The 21,886-nt window shown below is 40.1% G+C and overlaps 1 protein-coding gene across 4 annotated transcripts in view; it reads right to left on the reverse strand.

Moving 5' to 3' along the window:
• Positions 1–21,886, reverse strand: part of LOC143041054 (uncharacterized) — a 191,513-nt gene that overhangs the window by 33,054 nt on the left and 136,573 nt on the right. For all 4 annotated transcript variants that reach the window (XM_076212685.1, XM_076212684.1, XM_076212686.1 and 1 more), the window contains 3 exons: positions 12,647–12,719; positions 682–1,610; positions 134–244 (listed from right to left, as the gene is read on the reverse strand). In XM_076212685.1, the coding sequence (XP_076068800.1) occupies positions 134–244; positions 682–1,610; positions 12,647–12,719 (1,113 nt within the window). The remainder of the gene's footprint in view (positions 1–133; positions 245–681; positions 1,611–12,646; positions 12,720–21,886) is intronic.

A 21,886-nucleotide genomic window follows, 5' to 3' on the forward strand; every position in this document is an offset into this window, starting at 1 on the left:
AGTTGGAGGGGAAAAAATAAATAAATAAAAAATAAATAAATAAATAAATAAATAAATAAACCATGCTTATTAACTCTTTTGCATGATTTCTGTATAAGATTTAAACAAAATATACACTGATGACAATACATACGGTCAGACACATCAGGTATCCTGTAGTGTGTGAAGTCCCATGCTTGGATGCGATGAGTAAGAACAATGGCAGCATTGGATATGAGTGAGGGATAGGCATCCAGCAAAGACCCTGTGAAAAAATAAAAAATGCAAAGGCATGCTTTATATATGGAACTTACTATCATCAAAACAGAGAGGGGTGATTAAGTTTACTGTGAAAATTGAAACAAATAATTGTGATAGAAAATATGAAGCACATGCCATATCTAATGCCCAAGTGCATCACTAAAAACTTAGTATCAATATTTTTCTTTTCTTTTTTTCTCCTCTAGAGTACTTCACTTCTAAGAATCTGAATAAACACATACCACTTAGCTACACATTACTCCTTAACAACTCTACTTAGTACAGGTTCTTGATTTGATGGCAGCCCAGAACTGTCATTAAATCCAATTTCCCATTAAAACCAATCTGCATTCATCTTTTGAATGGTTCTACTTTAGTTTACTTTGTGCACTTTGAATATTCCCTATACAGTTTGCAGACTAGGAGTATAAAGAATATTACCTGATATGGTTCTTGCTGGTCCAACGTAGTGAGAGAAGTATGGGCGACTGAAGTAGCTATCTACTTCCCGTTCCATGAAACGGTCAGGAACTGCTCTTCGCAAGTTTGGTCTGAACACATCAGATGACCCTGATCCCCTGGGTAAACCCACATCCCAAGGCACAAGGTGACCTCGCCATGGAAGGGACTGGTTGTTAGGAACATTATCCTGCTGTCCCTCAGAAGCTTCCTCCGAGTCCGGACTTCGCCGATCTATAGCATACTGACGACGAAGGAAACGCAGAGGAACACCACAACTTGCTCTAGACCTCAACTCAGGTACATTGATGGAACTTCCATATTGACTAAGTAATGGATGAGATTGCATTCGTGGAGGATGCTGTTGCTGTGACTGTGGTTGTGACACCGGAGGTGGTGGGGGTGGAGGCAGTGGAGGTGGTGGTGGTGGCTGTGGAGGTAAATGTAATTGCTGTTGTTGCAGCTGTGGCTGCTGTGATTGTTGTGGCTGCTGCCACTGTTGTTGCTGTTCCTCCTCAACCTGAGATTCGCCACCACTTGGATCCCTTAATGTGATACGAGGTATGACTAGTCTAGGATGTGAATTTTCAATATCTACACTCATATTGGCAGTGTCAGATGCTGCTCCATTTTCTACTCTAGGCATACTGCCTGAACGTCTCAGAAAGTCTGTTAACCTTCGTGGAACATTTGTGATGGGCCTCGTACTTTCTGATGATGAAGCCTCTCCTATGTTATCTTGACGTAACTCCTCACTTGCCATACGCACAGTTTCTAAAAGGGTTGTCAGGTTGTGGAGACCTGGTTCTATATCAAGGCCCATAGACAAATCCCCTTCTTCAGTAGGAGCTTCTCCCGAGTCATCACGGAATGGGTTTGGTAACCGTGAGATGGGACGCTCCTCATATGACCTGAAACATTCAAGAATCTGTATATCAACTAATCCAATAAATCCATCATGCTGGGTTGATCAATCTTCAAGTTAGCCTATACATGTAAACATGCATATACATATACATATATACATATACCAAGGCTTTTTCCCCCTTACAAGGGAGGTAGCCAAAAAGGGAAAGGCATAAAAACACTCCCACCCATTTCATCCCTACATACACTCCACAAACCCCCCCCACCCTCCCTCTCATCTGAGCACCTCCTGGATGACGGGTCATCCCTGCACCCTGCCCACCGCCCTGGGTCAGAAGCAGTGTCGCAAGACACAGCAAGGCCGCTTCATTTAATCGGCGACCCCCCCTCTCCGTCCCCCCTTGCCTATTAGGAGAGGACGAGGAGAAGACCCGTCGGGCTGCGTCAAAATTTACTCACATATATTGTATTTTACCTAGTTGTATTATGTGGGAAGGGAGCTATGCTTGTAGTGACCTGTCTTTGTATCTGTGTGTATGTGTGTGTGTATTTATCTAGTTGTATTTTACAGGAAGGGGAGCTATGCTCGTGGTGTCCCGTCTTCATATCTCATTTTATCTAAACTATTTTAAATTTATGTATTGTTTTTGCACACACCACCTTCTCATCTAACTTGTTCCAACTGTTTATTACTCTGTGAGGAAAGCTGTTCTTTTTCACATCTCTTCTATAGCTGTCTTTCTTGATTTCCTTTCCGTGTCCTCTTGTATTTCTATCATCCCATTTTATCAGATTCTATCAATAACTTCTATGCCTTTCATGATTCTGTAAATAGCTATCAAATCTCCTCTCTCTCTTCTTTGCTCTAGTGTCTGTAGTTCAAATTTTGCTAGTCTCTCTTCATATGATAGTTTTGAGAGTGTTGGTGCCAATTTTGTAATTGCTCCTTGTATTCTTCCAAGTTTTTTTTATACATTTTTTTGTACTTGGTGACCATATCGTTGCTGCATATTCCAGTCTTGGTCTTATCAAGAGTGATTAGAATTTTCTTCACCATTTCTTCATCCAGGTATGTAAATGCCACTTTGATTGTTCTTATTAAATTATAAGTTTCTCCAAAAATCTTATTTATGTTTCTCAGGTGACATATTATTCATAACAATGACTCCCAGGTCCTTCTCATTTTCTACCTTTTTTTATTCCTTCTTCTCCCAATTTATATGATCCTGTTATTCTGTTTTTGTTTTTTTTCTCCAAATTCCATTATATTACACTTTTTAGTGTTGAACTCCATCTCCCAGTTCCTACTCCATTCCTGTACTTTATTTAGATCACTCTGTAGTGACTCACAATCTTCTTCCGTGTTCACTTTTTTTTAACAGTTTTGCATCATCTGCAAAGAAGCTCATATAACTTTCAATTCCGTCATCCATATCATTAATATATATAGCAAACATTATTGGGGCCAGAACTGTTCCTTGTGGAACACCGCTTATTACTTCATCCCATTTTGAGTGTTTCTCTCTTATCACTACTCTCATTTGTCTTTCTCGCAAAAAGTTTTCCATCCATTTAAGCAGTTTGCCCTGTATTCCTCCTTCAGTTTCTAATTTCTTAAGCAACTTCTTATGTGTGTGTGTGTGTGTGTGTGTGTGTGTAAAAGAAAAAATAGAGAACAGAGAGAGTAAAGAGAGAGAATGGAGAGAGAGTAAAGAGAGAGAATGGAGACAGAGTAGAGAGTGGAGAGAGCAAGAGCGAGAGAGAGTGGAAAGAGAAAGAGAATGAGAGAGAGTGGAAAGAGAAAGAGAACAAGAGAGAGAGAGAGAGAGAGAGAGAGAGAGAGAGAGAGAGAGAGAGAGTGGGAGAGAGAAAGTATCAATCCATCTTTTTGGAGCAATAATGTGAACACAAGTTCCAACAGCTCCTCTTTTTGAAGCTGATGCCAGTTACCTGGAGTACACCAATCTCCAAAAAGAGAGGCCAGGGGCAAAGGAGTGACTGACTGATTGAACTACCTGGAAAGGAGCCCATATTAAGGGAGCGTCGCCAGTGATCATTCGAAAAATTCTGGTACATGAGCAAATATTAGGTCAACATTTCAAAAGAATCTATGATGGTGGCAACACTAATCCAAAGTTATACAACTGTAATTTTTTTTTTTTTTTTTTTTTTTTTGTAGAGCATAAAATAGATAAAGTACTGGTAACCTCTGGCAACCCCATTGCATAAAAAAAACATTCTGTATTTAGAAAAAGAGCAGCGACAAAAATGGCACCTACACTGTCAAATCTGACATATGAACAAAGATTGGAGGAATTACATCTGTCAACACTGGAACAGAGAAGTGAAAGAGGTGATTTATTGACCATTTACAGAATTACAAAATGGATGCAATTTCTTGATAGAGATGAGTTATTAAAGTGGGACAGAAGAGAAACCAGAGGACATGAGAAGAAACTAAAGAAGGACACTTATAGAAGAGACCTGAAAAAGAATAGCTTCCCACATAGAATGATTGATGTCTGGAACAAACTAAATGGAGAAACAGTGAATGCCAAAACTATACAGGATTTTAAGAATAAACTGGATGCGGAGAGATATGAAAATGGGTCATTACGAGCATAGCTCTCGTCCCGCAAAATAAAACTAGGTAAATACATGTGAGACTGCTTTAAATGTATTTTATTTACAATTACTATGGTAGGGGAAAAGAATACTGCCATCAAGTCTTCCCACTTGAGTTGTATGAGGCAACAAAAATGGGACATGGATAGGACTAGGCCTCCTTCTCCCTATAGCCCCACAGGGGACATTCCTAAAAAAAGTTAAGGCATAAGAGGGTCCAAGAGTTTTCCAACCAGAATCCGAAGATTTGGGTCTTTTAACACTGAAACTGACTTTAAAGGGAGGGGTGAGTCTGAGTTTGGGAGTGTAGTTGGGAGGATCTTAGGAGTGAAGAGAGGACGAGGGAGAGAAGGGATGGCTATACTAGTATGTGAAGAGATAGGTAAGCATGTAGTGGAGTGGAAGGAGGTTTCTTCGAGGTTAATGTGGATGAAGGTGGAAGTGGGAAGGGAGATGTGGTTTTTGCAAGTGCATATGGGCCTGGTAGTGAGAAGAGTGTAGAGATACTGGGGGCTTTTTGTTTAGATTTAAATGAGTGCATACAGGGATTTGGAAGAAACCTCAATGTAGTGGTATTGGGAGGCCTTAATGCTAGGGTAGGAAATGAACCAATAGATGAGGTGGTTGTTAAGTGTGGAGTTCCAGGAAAGAATCAGAGTGGAGAGTTGATGGTGGAGATGTATCTAGAGTTGATCAAAGCATATACAGTGTTTAGGAAGAAAGTCAGGCATAAGTACACATGGGAGAGGATGGTGGATTGGTGGTAGACAGAGCATTAATATATAATGGTAACTAGGAGTATAGTAGGAAGAATTAAGGATGTACATGTTCTAAGGGGAGAAAGTGAGGAATATCAGATAATTTTTTGGAAGTAAGCTGCGAGTGGAGGATAGATAAAGAGGAAAAGGACAGAAAGTAGGGAGGTGTTTAACCTCTTCAGTACGGGCCAAAATCTCGCGGGCAGCATTAGCTGCCAGACGTACAATGTGTCGTAATAATACTCGCATCATAAAATATAGTCACCGCTTATATAGATTGTTCTCTCTTTCACCCGTGAATTTTGATAACCATAGAAAATGTGATGAAGACAGTTTAGAGAATATATCATTACGCAGGGGCAACTACAATAAATATAATCAAGACGCCGATATGGCAGCCTCGCGTATCCACTTGCTCATGCCGCCTACGTATGCGGCACCGTATGGAAGGGGTTAAAGTGAACTGCTTATATGTGAAAGAAAAGGAGGAGTACAAGAAGAAGCTGAGAGAGGAATGCAAGGGAGTGAAGGATAGGGTAGAGCTAGGAGTGGAGGAGGAATGGGGATGGTTCAAGGAGGGAGTCACAAGGTGTGCAAAGATGGTGTGTGCAACAAGGACAGGAGGAAATAGAAGGAAGGGTAGTGAGTGGTGGGATGAGGAAGCAAACAAGATTGTTGAAGAGAAGCGAGCTTTCCCAGATTGGTTAGAAAATAGAATGAGAGAATCATGAGAGGTATAAAGAAAAGAGAAGTAAAGCATAAGATAAAGGAGGCAATGAGGAGAGCAGATGTGAAATGGGGTAAGAGTATGACAAATTTTTTAAAGTAATAAAAAGATGTTTGGGAAGGAAATTAAGAGAGAAAGAGGAGGCAAATCAAGTAGAGAAGAAAAGGTGCAGATGGAGAGATTATAATGGAAGAGATGATAGTAAGAGGAAGATGGGCAGAGTATTTTAGGGAGTTGTTAAATGTGAAGGAGGATAGGAAGGAAAAGGTAGTTGCAGTGTGGAAGCACTAAGAAAACAAGTGATGAGAAGAGGAAAATGGAGGAGAAATAAGGAAAGATGAGGTGAAGGTAGTCATTAAGATGATGAAAGCAGGTAAGGAACCTGGGCTGGATGGATGTCATGCATTATGTATAAAAAAGGAGGTACAGTGATGGTGGACTGGCAGCTGAGGTTATTTAATGTTTGTTTAAGAGAGGACTGGAGTGCCCGTATAGTCCCACTTTACCAAGGAAAAAGGGACAAGTGTGAGTGTAGTAGTTTCAGAAGGTTCAGTTTGTTAAGTGTAGTTGGGAATGCTTTTGGGAAGGTCTTGAGAGGATTAGGAGAGGAAGAGAGGGAATAATTGGTGAAGAATACTGAGGGTTTAGAACAGGTAGGGGTTGTGTGGATCAAATTTTTGTGGTAAGACAGATATGTGAGAAAACTTTAGAAGGTAAGGATGTTTTTTTTGGCTTTTATGGACTTGGAAAAATGCTTATGACATACTAGACAGGAAGGCACTGTGGGAGGTACTGCAGATATATGGGATAGGAGGAAAACTTTGAAGAGCAGTCAAGAGTTTTTACAAGCGTAGTAGAGCTTGTGTTAGAATCAGAAATAGAGAGATTGGTTTGAGGTAAAGGTGGGACTTTTCCAGGGATGTGTTATATCGCCTTGGCTGTTCAATTTATACATAGATGGGGTGGTGCAAGAGGTAAATGCAAAGGGATTGGAGATGGCCTTACTGTGGATGTGCTGTGTCTTGCGACACTGCTTCTGACCCAGGACAGTGGACAAGGTGCAGGGATGACCCGTCATTCAGGAGATGCTAAGATAAGAGGGAGGGTGGAGGGTTGTGGAGTGTATTCAGGGATGGAATGGGTGGGAATGATATGATGCCTTTTCCTTTTTGTCTACCTCCCTTGTAAGGGGGAAACTGCCTTGGTATATGTATGTAAAAGCAAGGTGATGAGATGTACAAGGGGAGAAATTAGCAGCAGACCAGAAGTGAATATTAAGGTAGAGAGACTGGAGGAAGTGGATAGTTTTAGATACTTGGGTGTGAATGTGGTGGGAAAGGGAGGAGTGGAGGTGGAGTTGGAGGTGGAGGTAGAATGTAGATTGAGAGAAGCGAGTAAATGCCTTGGTGGATCAAAAAGTGTAATGAGAAACAGACATTTGGGAATGGATGCTAAGAGATAATATGAAGGAGTGATTGTGCAGACAGCACTATATGGAGCTGAAACATGGAACATAAGAGAGGAAGAGAGGAGTTTGAATGTGCTTGAGATGAGGTATTTGAGAAGTATACAAGTTACAAAGCTGGATAGAGTGAGAAATGAGGAGGTGAGGAGAAGAATGGGGTTGGTAATGGAGTTGGGAGATAGGGTTGATGAAAGAGTATTGGGATGGTTTGGAGACACGGAAAGAATGAGTGAAGAAAGATTAGTAAAAGAGGTGTGGAAGGCAGAGGTGGAAGGCAGAGGTGGAAGGAGTGAACATGAGGGGGTAACCAAGGATGAAATGGATGGATGGGGTAAAAGGGGCATTGGGAAAGAGGGGAATGTCTGTTGAAGACGGACAGGAGAGGACAGAAGATAGGGGTGAATGGAGAATGGTTGTGTATTTACCTAGTTGTGTTATACGGGAAGGGGAGCTATGCTCGTGGTGACCCGTTTTTCGCAAGATCAAGTTTGTTCTTAAGTTGTTGTATTGTGTTTGCACACACTATTCTTCATCCAATTTGTTCCATATATTTATCACTCTGTGTGGGAGGCTGTTCTTTTTCAGGTCTTTCCTATAGTTATCCTTTATGAGTTTCATTGCATGTCCTCTTGTTTTTCCTCTGTCCCGCTTTAATAAGTCCTCTCTATCAAGGCATTCTTTTCCTTTCATAATTCTGTAGATGGTTATTAGGTCCCCTCATTCTCTTCTTTGTTCCAGGGTTGGCAATTCCAGTTCAGCTAGTATTTGTTCATATGTCAGGTTTGCAAATGTTGGGACCAACTTTGTCGTTGCTCTTTGTATTCTTTCTAATTTTCTTGTATTCTTTTTTGTACTGGGTGACCATATCAGCGCTGCATATTCCAGTTTTGGCCTTATCAGTGTTTGTAATATTTTTTTTATCATTTCCTTATCCAGGTATTTAACCACTTCACTCCGGACTTAAATCTCGCGGGCAGCAGCCAATGCCAGCCGTACGACGTGTCGTAATAATACTCGCATCATAAAATATAGTCACCGCTTATATTGATCGTTCTCTCTTTCACCCGCGAATTTTGAAAACCACAGAGAATGGGATTCAGGACACATTTGGGAGAATGTAAAAATACAGGGGCGACTACAATAAATATAATCAAGACACCGATATGGCAGCGTCGCGAATCCACTTGCTCCTCATGCCGCCTACATAGGTGTCACCGTATGGAAGGGGTTAAAGGCCACCTTTATTGATCTCAACAAATTGTATGTTTCTCCGACTATTTTATTTATATGTTTATCTGGCGACATGTCTTTGGCGATGATTACTCCTAGGTCCATGCAGAATTTTCTTTCTTTACTTCTTTTCCATCAATTTTATACTGTCCTGTTATTCTATTCTTGCTTTTTCCAAATTAAATTATACTGCACTTCTTGATGTTGAATTCTACCTCCCATCTCTTGCTACTCTGAGACTTTGTTCAGATCCCTCTGCAATGAGTCACAGTCTATTTTGGTGTTTATTCTTTATAATAATTTTGCATCATCTCCAAAGAAGTTCATGTAACTTTCAATGCCTTCGTCCATATCATTTACATATACAGTGGCCGCGAAAAGTTTGGGCCAAAGAAGTTCATGTAACTTTCAATGCCTTCGTCCATATCATTTACATATACAGTGGCCGCGAAAAGTTTGGGCCCAAAATTATAGGCGCCCCAACTTTCTGCTAAACTCAAAACATGCGAAAAATACAACTTTCTGCTATTTTTCAATGCTAGCGTTTGTACCCGTATTTAGCCGAGACAATATGCACTACTTGGCAACTCTGTTTAGGCGCACTCGATGTCACGTGGAGTCAGTTTCTAAACATCTCTCACGGGGAGTAGTCTTTTTTTTTGTGGTGGTCTCTGTTTTTGTGCCTTGATATCTCCGTAATGGGAAGTGGTAAAGAGCTGGAAAGAGACACAGTTGTTACAATCATAACCCTCTATAAGGAGGGTTATAAGTGTAAAGATATTGCTACTCGTGTGGGAATTGGAGTGCGTCAAGTGCAAAAGTGGACCAAGAAATTTCGAGACGGAGGAAGTGACATCATTCCTACTCCAAAGCATCGCTCTGGTCGGCCAAGGAAGATATCAAATCGTACTTCTACGGTTATTAGGAGGCAGTTAGATAAAGATCCAACGCTCACAGCTCGAAAACTGAAAGAAAATAACCCTGCACTGCTGCATGATGTGTCTGTAAGATGTATTTCTGATCATTTAGCCAAAGATTTACAATACCGTAGTTGCTGTGCTAAAGTTCTTCCCCTCCTAAGTGCAAAAAACATACGTGATCGTGTAGCATTTTGCAAGAAATATAAGAACTGGTCCTTAGAAGACTAGGAACGAGTATTGTGGAGTGATGAGTCAACGTTTGTGGTGTCGTCGGGCTGCAGGTCGAAGCGTGTGAGGCGCCCCAGGGGGTCTGACCCTAATGACCCTCGCTATACAGCTAAAGTGGTGAAACATGCTGCAAGTGTTATGGTGTGGGGATGCTTTGCATTTGGTGGAGTTGGCAATTTAGTGTTTCTTGCACAAAATGAGAGTGTAAATCAGCACACTTATTTCGAGTTATTGTGTGATAACCTGCCTGAAAGTTTTGAAAAGTGCAATGCTAGTTGGTTTATGCAGGACGGAGCTCCTGCTCACACAGCTCGGTCTGTTACCCAATGGTTAGAAGACTGTGGTGTTGATTACTTCAAAAAATGGCCTGGAAATTCTCCAGACCTAAATCCCATTGAGCACGTATGGCATATAATTAAAAAACAGCTTCAAGATCGTGACGTCTCCACTGTAGCTAAGCTAAAAACAGAAATACAGGATATTTGGGATAATATTATTCCTCAACACGTACAAAACCTGGCAAGATGTATCCCGGCACGTTTGGAGGTCATAAAGCTTAAAGGAAAATCGCTTGGTAAATAAGGTATGTAATAAGCCATTTATAGGTCTTTAAATGATTATTTAAATGTCACAAGTGTTTACATTTGTGTCTCATTAATTACGCGCCCAAACTTTTCACGGCCATTGTATAGCAAACATTATTGGAGCTAGTACTGACCACTACTCATTTCTTCCCATTTTGAATATTGTCTCTGAGCACCACTCTCATTTTTCTTCCATGTAGGAAGTTCTCCATCCAATTCAATAGTTTTCCATGTATGCCTCCTATTGTTCCCAGTTTATAAAGTAATTTTCTGTGTGGTACCTTATCAAATGCCTTTTGTAGGTCTAGGAATGCACAGTCTGCCCAGCCATCCCTTTCTTGCAATATATCTATCAATCTTGAATAGAAACAAATTAAATTAGTGGTACATGATCTTCCTTGTCTGAATCCAAATTGCCTCGGGTTCAGTATATTATTCTCCTCCAAATATTTTGTCCATCTATCTTTGACAATTCTCTCACAAATTTTGATTATTGTACTTGTTAGGGACACCAGTCTATAATTTGTTGGGTCTTCCTTATTTCCCTCTTTATATAACAGCACTATATTGGCATTTTTCCAGTCTCCTGGTAGTTTTCCTTCTTTGAGAGAGCATTCTATTATTTTGTATATTTTTCCTGTTAGTTTGTCTATACATTCCTTCAGTATCCAGTTTGCAACTCCGTCTGGTCCATGTGACTTGTTAACGTCGAGCTTTAGTATTTGATTTCTTATTTCATTCTGAGTAATATTTATTTTTTTCAGTGGAGGAAATCTTACTTCAATTTTTTATCACAGTTTTGTAGATTTGTTTCCTCTTTGGTGAATACAGATTTGAAATGTTTGTTCATAATATCTGCCATTTCTATATCATCTGTGTATTCTCTATTAACTTGACATAATTTGTGTATTTCCTGTTTATTTTTTAGCTTGCCATTTACATATCTATAAAATAGTTTGGGTTGATCTATGTCCTTTTCTTAATTTCTTTTTTCTTCTCTACATAATTTTACATAATCGTTTCTTAGTTTGGTATATATTTTCCATTTCTCATTTCTTTCCTTCTTCCATCTTTTCCAGGCTTTATCTCTTCTGTATTTTGCCTCATTGTACTTTTTATTATACCAGGATTTTATATATATCCTTTCATGTTTTTGTCTAGGTACATACTTATTCACACCCTCATTATAAATTTCCTTCCAAATTGTCCATTTCTCTTCCACCTTTGTTTCTTCATTATTAAAATTCTTCCAATTTGCTTCTCGAAAGAATTTTCTAAGTTTCTCAAAATCTGTTTTGTTGTACATTAGTCTTCCTTTTCTGTGTTTTTCGTTAATTTCTATATTTGTTTCTTCATTTAATTCTAGTTCCATTAGTATGTGATCACTTTTTCCGATTGGTGTCTTGCATTCGATTCTATCCACAATTTCGGGTTCTGATGTGAATATTAAATCTGATCTTCAGGGTTCATTATTTCTATATCTGGTCTTTTCCTTGACCCATTGCATCAATGTGTAATCAATGGTCATTTCCAGTAATATGTTTCCCCAGTGATCTTCTTCACCTTTCAGTCATCTCTTCCCAACATATTTCTTTCGAGTTAAAATCACCCATAATTACCAGATTTCCTTCTTTCTTTAGTATTTCATTTAGTGTATTTCTTGTGTCTTCCAGCATTTTAGAGTGTTCACTTTCATTCCATGCGTGAGTTTTGGGTGGGACATAAATCACTGCATATTTTCTATTTTTCATATCTCTATCCTCAACTCTTATCATAATCAATTCCACATTGTTCTCTCCTTCTGTAATTTTTGTCACATTTAGGCCTTTCTTAGTTAATAACATCACTCCTCCACCCTGCTTTGTTGACCTATTTCTGTACCAACAATTATATACTCCTTGTCCTACACTATTTGGTGGTAATGATCCTTTCAATTTTGTCTCCACAATCCCCATTATATCTGTTTTTTCTTGTTCTAGATAGTCATTCAATTCATCTATTCCTGATATCAATCCGTCTATGTTGGTATATGATATCTTTAATTTTTTTTTCCTTTTCTTCTTTCTCCTGCATTTCCTTTTCTCTTATGATGCTGTGATACATTAGGGGAGTGGGTTGGGGATGGGGGGTGAGGGAGTATGTGTGAAAAATAAATTGATGCAGCCTGAAGGGATTTCTCCCCGTCTTCTCCATTTCTGCATGAGGGGACAGAGGGGGGTTGCTGATTTAATGAAGCGGCCTTGCTGTGGATGTGCTGTGTCTTGCAACACTGCTTCTGACCCAGGGCAGTTGGCAAGATGCATGGATGACCCGTCATCTAGGAGGAGCCAAAATAAGAGGGAAGGAAGGGGGTGGATGGGAGTGTAGTATGTGGGAATGGAATGGGTGGGAGTGGTTTTTATGCCTTTGACTTTGGCTACCTCCCTTGTAAGAGGGGAAAAGCCTTTGATATATGTATGTATAACTACAATATGTTTTCCTTAAATACCAATCAGTATATGCAACTGCTAAGTAATTTTGAAAAAAAAAGCACCAATACTTACGGATTCTGATTACATATGAAGTTTAAAAGCTGATAGATCAGATGTAAGGCTAATCTCACAAGAAGTCTTAAGTCTGAAAAAGGAAAAAAAAATTCATCTTATCATAAAGCATACAGTCCAAACTCTGTAATATTTACACACATACACACACATGTAAAATACAACAAGGTAAATACACACAATGATAACTGGCTAAATAGAAGTTACCGACTTTGGAACAAAGAAGAGAGGTGACAAACTGACCATCTATAGAATCATGAAAGGCACAGAAATACTTGATAGAGAGGGCTTACTAAATAGGGACAAGAGAAATACAAGATGACATGGAAACTCAAAAAGAAGTTATAGAAGAGCTCTGAAGAAAAACATTTTTCCATACACAGTGGTACACACTTGGGCAAAACAATAGTGTGTGCAAAAACCATACACAAATTTGAGAGCAAACTAGATACTGTGAGATACAAAGGCAGGACACCACGATCATAGCTCCCCTTCCCATAAGATACAAGATGCTGAAGGATGGAGGCAACCCCATACTTATGGGAGATTTTAACTGCAAGGAAATCTGTTGGGAAGAAATGACATTGAAAGGTGGATGTGGAGAGATACGAAAACACGTCACAACGAGCATAGCTCCCATCCAGTAAAATACAACTAGGTAAATACACACACACATGATACCCTGTCTGGGGTATTGGGTGCATGTTACTGTGGCAAAGTAGCATGCAGTTGATACTTTAGGGTCTATATGGGGTGCCCCCTTGTGATAGAGGAGGACTCTGCTCACTGAGAAATTATGACTTTTATTATACTGCGACTGTCCCTCCGTTATGCTGTCCCCCAACCCCTTGTTACTGTCCTGTACCATTTCTCTGAATATTCATTTCCTTTTTTTGCCTACCCTGTGGTGGGGGATAGAATGGTGCCACCAAGTATTCGCACTTGAATTATAAGAGGCTAGAAAAATAGGATGGGGATTAGGACTAAGCATCCTTCTCCCTGTAGCCCCACAGAGGACATTCCTAAAAAAGTAAAGGCATAAGAGGGTCTAGGAGTGATGAACATGGGTTATATAATTATTGGATTAAACACAAAAACAAGAAATAGAGCAGAGGAATCATGTTTTTGGCCAAGAAAAAATTAAATGTGACAAAGATTACAGAGGGTAAAAACAGTGTGGAAATGAACATAAGTTGAAGACTGTGACATGAAAAATAGAAAGTTTGTAGTGATTTATGTCCCCAAAAATGGGCTCTTGGAAAGAGGGCAAGCATTTAAAAATATTAAAAGATACAAGGCATTTATTAAACAAGATGTTGAAGGATGGAGGCAACCCCATACTTATGGGAGATTTTAACTGCAAGTAAATCTGTTGGGAAGAGATGACAATAAAAGGTGGACAGGATCTATGGGGGAAATATATTACTTGACATGACTACAGAACAATGATACAATGGGTAAAAGAAAATACCAGATGTAGAAATAATGAACCATCAAGACTAGCTTTAATATTTACAAAAGAATCTGAAATTGTGGATAAAATTCATTACAAGATACCATTTGGAAAGAGTGACCACATACTAACAAAGGTTGAACTGAAGGAGGAAATATATATAGAGAGAAATGAGAAATACAGAAAAGGAAGATTGATGTACAACAAAACAGATTTGGGGAAACTTAAAATGCAAATTGGGAAAACTTTTTCAAAGAAGAGACACCCTGGGGTGGTGGAAAAGAATACTGCCACCAAGTATTTCCACTTGGACTGTAAGAGGCAAGAAAAAAGGGACTGGGATTGGGACCAGGCATCCTTCTCCCTGTAGCCCCACAGGGGACATTCCTAAAAAAGTAAAGGCATAAGAGGGTCTAGGAGTTTTCCAACCAGCACCCTAAGGTTTGGGCCTTTTAATGTGCATGGATGCAGTACAGATGAGAGTAAAAGGGAAGAGATAGGTAGTATGTTTGTGAGAAGAAAGATGGATGTGTTGGCTTTGAGTGAAACTAAGTTGAAAGGGAAGGGCGAGTGTAAGTTTGGGAGTGTAAGTGGGAGGTTATCAGGAGTGAAGAGAGGGCGAGGGAGGGAAGGGGTAGCTATACTAGTAAGTGAATTCATAGGTAAACGTGTAGTGAAGTGGAAGGAGGTTTCCTCAAGGAGAATGTGGATGAAGGTGAAACTGGGAAAGGAGATGTGGGTTTTTGTAAGTGCATATGGGCCTGGCAGTGAGAAGAGTGTAGAAGAAAGGGAGGCATTTTGGATAGATTTAAATGAGTGCATAAAGGGATTAGGGAGAAATGTCAATGTAATAATACTGGGAGACCTTAATGCTAGTGTAGGAAATGATCCAATTGATGGAGTGGTTGGGAAATGAGGAGTTCCAGGAAAGAATCGTAGTGAAGAGTTCATGATAGCAAATACAGTGTTTCGGAAGAAAGTCAAGCATAAGTACACATGGGAGAGGGTGGTGGATGGAAGGGTGGTAGATAGAGCACTAATGGATTATGTAGTGGTAGATAGGAGTATGATAGGAAGAGTTAAGGATGTACATGTGCTAGGGGGAGAGGGTGGGGGAATATCAGATCATTTTTTGGTGGAAGGTAAGTTGACAGTGGAGGATAGATAAAGAGGAAAAGGACAGAAAGTGGGGAGGTGTTTAAAGTGAACTCTTTAAATGAAAAGGAAAAGGAGTACAAGAAGAAACTGAGGGAGGAGTGGGAGGGAGTGAAGGATAGAGTAGAGCTAGGAGTGGAGGAATGGGGATGGTTCAAGGAGGGAGTCACAAAGTGTGCAAAGATGGTGTGTGGAACAAGAAGGACAGGAGGAAATAGAAGGAAGGGTAGTGAATGGTGGTATGAGGAAACAAAGAAGGTTGTAGATGAGAAGAAGCGAGCCTTCACAGATTGGTTACAAAATAAGACAAGGGAGTCATATGAGAGGTACAGAGAAAAAAAAGATTAATTGATTGATTTAAGAAATTTTTGGCTTGAAGGCGAATCAAGTAGAGAAGAAAAGGTAAAAGGTGCAGATGGAGAGATAATGGAAGAGAAGGCAGTAGGGGGAAGATGGGCAGAATGTTTTAGGGAGTTGCTAAATGTGAAGGAGGATAGGGAGGGAAAGATAGCTGCAGTGGGAAATGCTAAGAAAATGACTGTGATGAATGAGGAAAATGGAGGAGAAATAAGGAAGGATGAAGTGAAGGCAGTTGTTAAGATAATGAAAGCAGGTAAGGCACCTGGTCTGGATGGATGCCATGCACAATGTCTAAAAAAAAGGAGGTACTCGTACAGTGATTGTGGACTGGCTGGTGAGGTTATCTAATGTGTGCTGGAAAGAGGGTAGAGTGCCAGAAGACTGGAGGAGTGCCTGTATAGTTCCACTTTACAAGGGAAAAGGGGACAAGTGTGAATGTAGTAGTTTCAGAGGGATTAGCTTGTTAAGTGTAGTTGGGAAGGCTTATGGAAGGATCTTGATTGAGAGGATTAGGAGAGGAACAGAGGGAGTAATTGGTGAGGAACAGTGTGGATTTAGGACGGGTAGAGATTGTGTAGATCAGATTTTTGTGGTAAGACAGATATGTGAGAAAGCTATAGGAAAGGGGCTTTTTATGGATCTGGAAAAGGCTTACAACAGGGTAGACAGAAAGGCACTGTGGGAGGTTTTGAGGATATATGGGATAGGAGGAAAGCTTCTAGGAGCTGTCAAGAGTTTTTATGAGAGTAGTAGAGCTTGTATCAGGATTAGAAATGGAGAGAGTGAGTGGTTTGAGGTAAAGGTGGGACTTTGTCAGGGATGCGTTATGTCGCCCTGGCTGTTCAACTTGTACATGGATGGAGTAGTGCAAGAGGTAAATGCAAGGGTAGTGGGTCAGGGATTGGAGATGGTTAAAGAAAATGGAGAAAAGTGGGAGGTGAGCCACCTGTTGTTTGCAGATAACACTGCGCTTGTGGCAGGATCGGAGGAGGGATTGAGGAAGTTGGTGACAGAGTTTGGGAGAGTGTGTGATAGAAGAAAGCTGAAGATAAATGTGGGTAAAAGTAAGGTGATGAGATGTACAAGGGGTGAAAGTGGCAGCAGACTGGAAGTGAGCATTAAGGGAGAGTGACTGGAGGAAGTGGATAATTTTAAATACTTGAGTGCAAATGTGGCAGGAAAAGGTGGAATGGAGGTGGAGGTAGAATGTAGATTGAGAGATGTGAGTAAATGCCTTGGTGGATTAAAAAGTGTAATGAGGAATAGACATTTGGGAATGGATACTAAGAGGAGACTGTGTGAAGGAGTGATTGTGCAAACAGCACTGTATGGGGCAGAAACATGGAACATAAGAGAGGAAGAGAGAAGGAACTTGAATGTGTTTGAGATGAGGTGTCTGAGAAGTATAATGGGGGTTACTAGGCTAGAGTGAGAAATGAGAAGGTGAGGAGGAGAACAGGGGTGGAAAGGGAGTTGGGAGATAGGTATGATGAAAGAGTATTAGGATGGTTTGAACACATGGAAAGAATGTGTGAAGAAAGACTAGTAAAAGAGATATGGAAGGCAGATGTGGAGGGAGTGAACATGAGGGGACATCCTAGGATGAGGTGGATGGATGGGGTGAAGGGGGCTTTGGGGAAGAGGGGAATGTCTGTTGAGGAAGGACAGGAGAGGACAGAAGACAGGGGTGAATGGAGAATAGTTGTATATGGATGATGTTGTGATGCATGTGGTGGAATGGGTGGGGGGATGGGGGGTGAGGTAGTATGTATGAGCAAAATTTCACGCAGCCCGAAGGGATTTCTCCCCGTCTTCTCCTTTTATGCATGGGGGGACAGAGAGGGGGGGGTTGCCGATTTAATGAAGCGGTCTTGCTGTGGATGTGCTGTGTCTTGTGACACTGCTTCTGACCCAGGGCAGTGGACAAGGTGCAGGGATGACCCGTCATCCAGGAGGTGCTAAGATAAAGAGGGAGGGTGGAGGGGTGTGGAGTGTATTCAGGGATGGAATGGGTGGGAATGATTTTATGCCTTTTCCTTTTTGGCTACCTCCCTTGTAAGGGGGAAAAAGCCTTGGTATATGTATGTGAATAAATACATACCAAGAAACAGAAAATGGTATATATCATATGTTGGTTCAACAGAAGATGCAGTGAGGCAAAAGATAAAAGAGAAAACTTGGAAAAGATGGAAAAAAGATAAAAAAAAAAAAACTGGAAAGTGGCATAACATATATCATCCATAGAAATGAATATGTAAAAGTGTGCAGAGAGGAAAAAATAAACTATGAAAGAGACATTGTAGAAAAATGTAAAGATCAACTGAAACTATTCTATAGATATGTGAATGGTAAACTTAAAAATAAACAGGAAATGGTAAAACTATGCCCTGTAAATATAGAATATAAAGAAGATTTAGAAATGGCTGAAGTCATGAACAATCACTTCAAGTCTGTTTTCACTAGAGAAAAAGTACAGCATTGGGATGAAGGAATTGAAGTGCGATCCCCCCATGAGAAAAATAACATTAATACAAAAAGAAATAATGGATCAACTATCAAACCTCGTTGTCAGGAAATCACATAGCCCAGAATGAATCACAAATTGATACTAAAAGAATGTAAAGAAGAATTAATGGATAAAATATACAACATAAGTTGCTCACTCAAAGAAGGAAAAATACCAAAGGACTGGAAAAATGCCAATACTGTACCAATATATAAAGGAGGAAACAAAGAAGGTCCAAGAAATTACGGACTGGTCTCCCTTACAAGCACTGTAGCCAAAATTTGTGAAAAAATTATCAAGAATAGATGGGTAAAACACCTGAAAGAAAACAATATATCAAACTTGAGACAATTTGAATTCAGACAGGGAACATCATGTGCCACAAACTTAATCCATTTCTACATACATATACCAAGGCTTTTTCCCCCTTACTAGGGAGGTAGCCAAAAAGGAAATGGCATCAAATCATTCCCACCCATTCCATCCCTGAATACACTCCACACCCCTCCACCCTCCCTCTCATCTTAGCACCTCCTGGATGACGGGTCATCCCTGCACCTTGTCCACTGCCCTGGGTCAGAAGCAGTGTTGCAAGACACAGCACATCCATAGCAAGGCTGCTTCATTAAATCAGCGACCCCCCCCTCTCCGTCCCCCCATGCATAAAAGGAGAAGACGGGGAGAAATCCCTTCGGGCTGTGTCAAAATTTGCTCACACATACTACCTCGCCCCCCATCCCCCCGCCCATTCCACCTCATGCATCACAACATCATCCATATACAACCATTCTCCATTCACCCCTGTCTTCTGTCCTCTCCCATCCTTCCTCAACAGACATTCCCCTCTTCCCCAAAGCCCCCTACTCAAGACTAATAGATATAATACAAGAAATGGATGGATGGGCTGATTGTGCTTTCTTAGACTTACATAAAGCCTTTGACAAAGTACCACACAAAAAAATTATGGAGAAAAAAAAACATAGGAGGGATACAAGGTAAATTACTAAACTGGATGGAGGATTTCTTGCATGGCAGAAAAATTAGTTCAGCTTGGGAGGTTATTAGTGGCATTCCACAGGGATCGGTATTAGCTCCAATGTTTACTATTTATGTCAATGACATGGATGAAGATGTGAATTGTTACATGATCTTCTTTGCAGATGATGCTCAATTGCTGAGGAAAGTGGAAAAAACAAAAAACAAAAAAAAAACAGGACAAAATAAAAATGGAACAAAGGAAGTCAAGAAAGTGGGATCTCAAAAAGACCTGGGAGTAATTATCTCAAATGACATGTCCCCTGATAAACATATAAACAAAATTGTCAGAATCTTACAGCTTGCTAAGATCAATAAAGGTGGCTTTTACCTATTTGGATAAAGAAATGGTTAAAAAAATACTAGTCACACTAATAAGGCCACTAGAGTATGCTGTGACACTATGGTCACCCAGTACAAAAATGAATATAAAGAAAATTGAATGAATCCAGAGAGCAGCCACAAAAATGGCCCCAACACTTTCAAACCTGTCATATGAGGAGAGACTCTAAATTGAAATTACCAACATTGGAACAAAGAAGATAAAGAGGCAACCTGCTGACCATTTACAGAATCATGAAAGGCACTGAAGTCCTTGATAGAGAGGACTTACTAAATTGGGATAAGAGAAATACAAGAGGACATGAACTCAAAAAGGATAGAACAGACCTGGAGGAGAGAGAGAAAAAAATAAAGAGTGGTGGGGATACCTGGAACAAACTGGATAAAACAATAGTGTGTGCAAAAACTATACACAAATTTAAGAGCAAACTAGAAACTCCAAGATACAAAGACGGGACACCACAAGCACAGCTCCCCTTCCAATAAGATTCAACTAGGTAAATATATCCACTCCACATGATACATATCCAATCCAGGTGCTCTACCAACTTTCATAATTTTCAATTGTCCCTCATCTTCCTATATCCCAGTCATTATATTCTCCCATCAGTCATTCTTCTACCTCCTAAAGCCACAATCAATCTCTCCCTAACCTCCTCTACTTGTACATCTAATAACTCTGATCTACTCTATCTTTCCCTTTCCACCTTCACTTCCATTAACATCTGCCCTTTTTACCTTTTCCTATTCCTGACTCACCTCATCTCACTCTTCGTTTTCTTCCAAAGCATATTCTTATTCCTTCCAAAATTTTTATAATACTCACTCAATTTATCACCTGCTCTTCTACTATCCTTTTAACTACTCTCCATAAATCCTTTCTTTACTACTGCTATGACTCCAATTGTATATCAATATACCAATGACTTTTCCCCCTTATAAGGGAGGTAGTGAAGCCAAAATGCTTGCACCACTCTCACCCATTTAACTCCCATCCACCACCCTTTCCTCCCTCTCATCTTAGTTCCTTGTGGACGAAGGATCACCCCTGTCTCCTGACCACTGCCCTGGGTCAGATGCAATGCAGCAAGACCCAGTACATCCATAGCAAGGCCACTTCACTTCATCGGCAACCCCTGTCTCCTCATGTAGAAAATAGAGATGGGGAGAAATATCTTTAGGCTGTGTCAAAACATCATTCACACATAACCACTCCCTATTTACACCCATCCTATACCCCCTCCCTTTCTTGCATAACAGTACCATCTATACACACAAGCAGCAGATGGAGTCAGACGGCTGGAAAGAGCTCTACTGTGCAGCACTTCATTGCTAAGATATTTTGGAAAACACTAGTTGTATTTATGTATGCGAAGGGAGTTATGCAAATGAAGTGACTGAAATGGAATAATTATTATAAAAATTAGTGCTAAATACATAAAATGAAGACATTAGATAAAGTCTCGAAATGGAGTCAAAACTGGGAAGTGAACTTTACATACATACATATACCAAGGCTTTTTCCCCTTTACAAGGGAGGTAGCCAAAAAGGAAAAGGCATAAAATCATTCCCACCCATTCCATCCCTGAATGAACTCCACACCCCTCCACCCTCCCTCTTTAACATCAAGAAATGTAGTATAACAGAGTTTAGAAAAAGTAAAAATAGAATATCGAAGAAATACAAAATTGGTGCAGAGGAAGTCAAAAGAGTGAGCTCGGAAAGGGACTTGGGGGTATTTATCAGCAAAGACATGTCACCAGACAAGCATATAAACAAAACATTCAGAGAAACCTTCAATTTACTGTTACCATACCATGTACCATAGTCACCCCTGCATTGTGTTGTGTTTTCTGTTGTATTGCATTTTTCAGTTTCTTCATTACGCATGCATATTCGTAACAAGAGAAAAACCAAAGTATTTCGAAAGTGAACATATCTGCGTATATGTTATATATTTAAGATTGTTACATTCTAATTAGTGTATGAAAATTCAAGGATGTATTTGCTTTAATTTCTTGTAATGTATGAATAATGTATGATTTATGTTTACGACCTATGTAAACACAGAGTGTATTCAGGGATGGAATGGGTGGGAATGATCTGATGCCTTTTCCTTTTTGGCTACCTCCCTTGTAAGGGGGAAAAAGCCTTGGTATATGTGTGTATGTATGTATATACACATGCTTGAGTATAGCATGCTTTGCTATAAAGAGTAAATGGGGGGTTGCTGTAGATAGAAAGAGAGCATTTCCATAAGGTATGTAAGCTTGGAAATTGTATTGGAAGTTCATTATTATCTTGATAAATTTAGAGATTAACCTCTTCACTCCGGGGCACATCGCACATCTGGCAGCATTAGCTGCCCGACGTGCGATGTTGCGTTAA

This window comes from Oratosquilla oratoria, chromosome 30 (genome assembly GCF_046742065.1).
Source record: "Oratosquilla oratoria isolate Oo_2021 chromosome 30, ASM4674206v1, whole genome shotgun sequence".
In the NCBI taxonomy this organism is placed as follows: Eukaryota; Metazoa; Arthropoda; class Malacostraca; order Stomatopoda; family Squillidae; genus Oratosquilla; species Oratosquilla oratoria.